A 1702-nucleotide genomic window follows, 5' to 3' on the forward strand; every position below is an offset into this window, starting at 1 on the left:
GGTGGATCCGCTCCCTCCGCAGCGAGCCCGACCCGGGCCCCACGACCCGCCGCCGCGGCCGTTCGCCTGGCCTCCCCTCGCGCGGGCCGGGCCGGGGATGGAGCCGCAGCCGGAGCCGCCGGAGCCGGGGCCGGGGCGCGGAGCGGCCTGAGGCGCGGGCGGCGCGCGGGACCGGGGGGAGGGCGGGCCGAGGGGAGGGTCCTGGGCCGGGGGGGCGGGCACGGCGCGCCCCCTCCCTCGCGCGCTCGCTCCCTCCCCCGCGCGCCCTCCCTCGCCGCCTCCTCCCGCCGCCTCCGGCCCCCCCTCGCCGGGGACCGAGCGCGCTCGCTCCGGCGCCGGCCTCGCCTCCTCGCAGCAGCGCCATGGTACGTCGCCGCCCCCACTTTCGTTTTCGCCCGGGGAGTTTTTGGGGTGGTGCGTGGGCTCCGGGCGAAAGTTGAGAGGTCTGGGGGGGCAGGGGGCGGGGGCCGCCCGGGGGAGGGGCTCGATGCGGGGACCCCCCACACACCCGCCGCCCCGGGACCCCCGCCCGCCAATCCAACCCCCCCCGCGGCTGGGGGCGGAGCTGGCGCGCGGGGCGCAGCGGGGGACCCCAAGTGGGGGGCCCCTCGCGGGCACCATGGAGTTGGAGGGGAGGGCGGGGCTCCCGGGAGAGGGTCCCCCCCAGGCCAGGCCTCCGCCCCCTCCCTGGCCCGGCGGGAGAAGGTAGGCGGGAGGGCGCGGCTCCGGGCGCAAGACCCCCAAGCGCGCAGCCGGCTGGGAAGCCGGGCCCAGGGAGGGGGCGCTCGACGGGGCCGTGCGGGGTGGGGGTCGCGGCGGCCCCCGCGGGCTGCCCCGGCCCGGGCGAGCGCGGCGCGCCAGCTAGCGGAAAATGGCCGCTGCGGAGAGGGGCGGAGAGCGCGCAGCGGCCGCCGCCGGGCGCCTTGAACTTGGAGCCGGGCGGGCGGCCGCTCTCGGCGCCGCGCAGGGGCAGCCACCCGGCCGGCCCTAGCGCCGCCTGAGCCCCGCCCCCGGCCGACCCCAGCCCCGCCGCGGTCCCAGCCGGGAGGGGTCACTGGGTCTAGGCCGGGCGCGCCCCAGGCCCGCGAGCGCCGGTAGCTGCACTTGAGGGTTCCGGTGTCCGGTCCGCCGGTGTCAGTGGCATCTTCACTCGAGGGGTGCGTTTGGGGGCCCCTGTGCTCTCAAAAGAGTCAGCACGGGAATCCGGGGGTGCATTCGCGGGTCTGTGCAGCTAGGTGGTCCCATGCCAGTCCGTGGGTCCGTGGGTCCGTGGGTCCCCGGGCGTGGGGTCCTCTCCTTTATGTATCTGTGTGTCTGCACATCCACGTGGCTGTGTGCGTGTTGTGTTGCGTGTTGTTAGAGCATTGTGCGGCTATGGGACAGTGTGTGTGTTTGTGTGTTAGGGTAACTGGGCGACTGTGCCACGGGTCCCCGTGGGGCGATGTTGTAAAGCTGTGTGGCTGAGTTGGATGTCCCGGGGGACGTGATGTCCCTGGATGACCATGGGGGTGTCCACGTATGAGTGTGTGGAGGTTAGGGGGTTGCCAGTGAGTGGGGAACTGTGTCGCGTGGCTGCGTCTCAGGGGACAGTTGGGTGTCGCTGTGTGCGTTTGACGCGCTGAGTGACTATTCCTGGGGATGGGTCTACACTCTGCCCCCCCCCCCCCCCCTTTCCTTTTTTTCTTTTACCCGCGCTGCCCGG

The 1702-nt window shown here is 74.7% G+C and overlaps 1 protein-coding gene across 2 annotated transcripts in view; it reads left to right on the top strand.

Moving 5' to 3' along the window:
- Positions 1 to 225: 225 nt before the first annotated feature.
- Positions 226 to 1702, top strand: part of NFIC (nuclear factor I C) — a 66563-nt gene continuing 65086 nt past the window's right edge. For both annotated transcript variants that reach the window (XM_024134040.3, XM_055081412.1), the window contains exon 1: positions 226 to 365. In XM_024134040.3, coding sequence (XP_023989808.1) covers positions 363 to 365 — 3 coding nt within the window. In that variant the 5' untranslated portion in view covers positions 226 to 362. The remainder of the gene's footprint in view (positions 366 to 1702) is intronic.

Source organism: Physeter macrocephalus, chromosome 2, assembly GCF_002837175.3.
Source record: "Physeter macrocephalus isolate SW-GA chromosome 2, ASM283717v5, whole genome shotgun sequence".
Classification (NCBI taxonomy): domain Eukaryota; kingdom Metazoa; phylum Chordata; class Mammalia; order Artiodactyla; family Physeteridae; genus Physeter; species Physeter macrocephalus.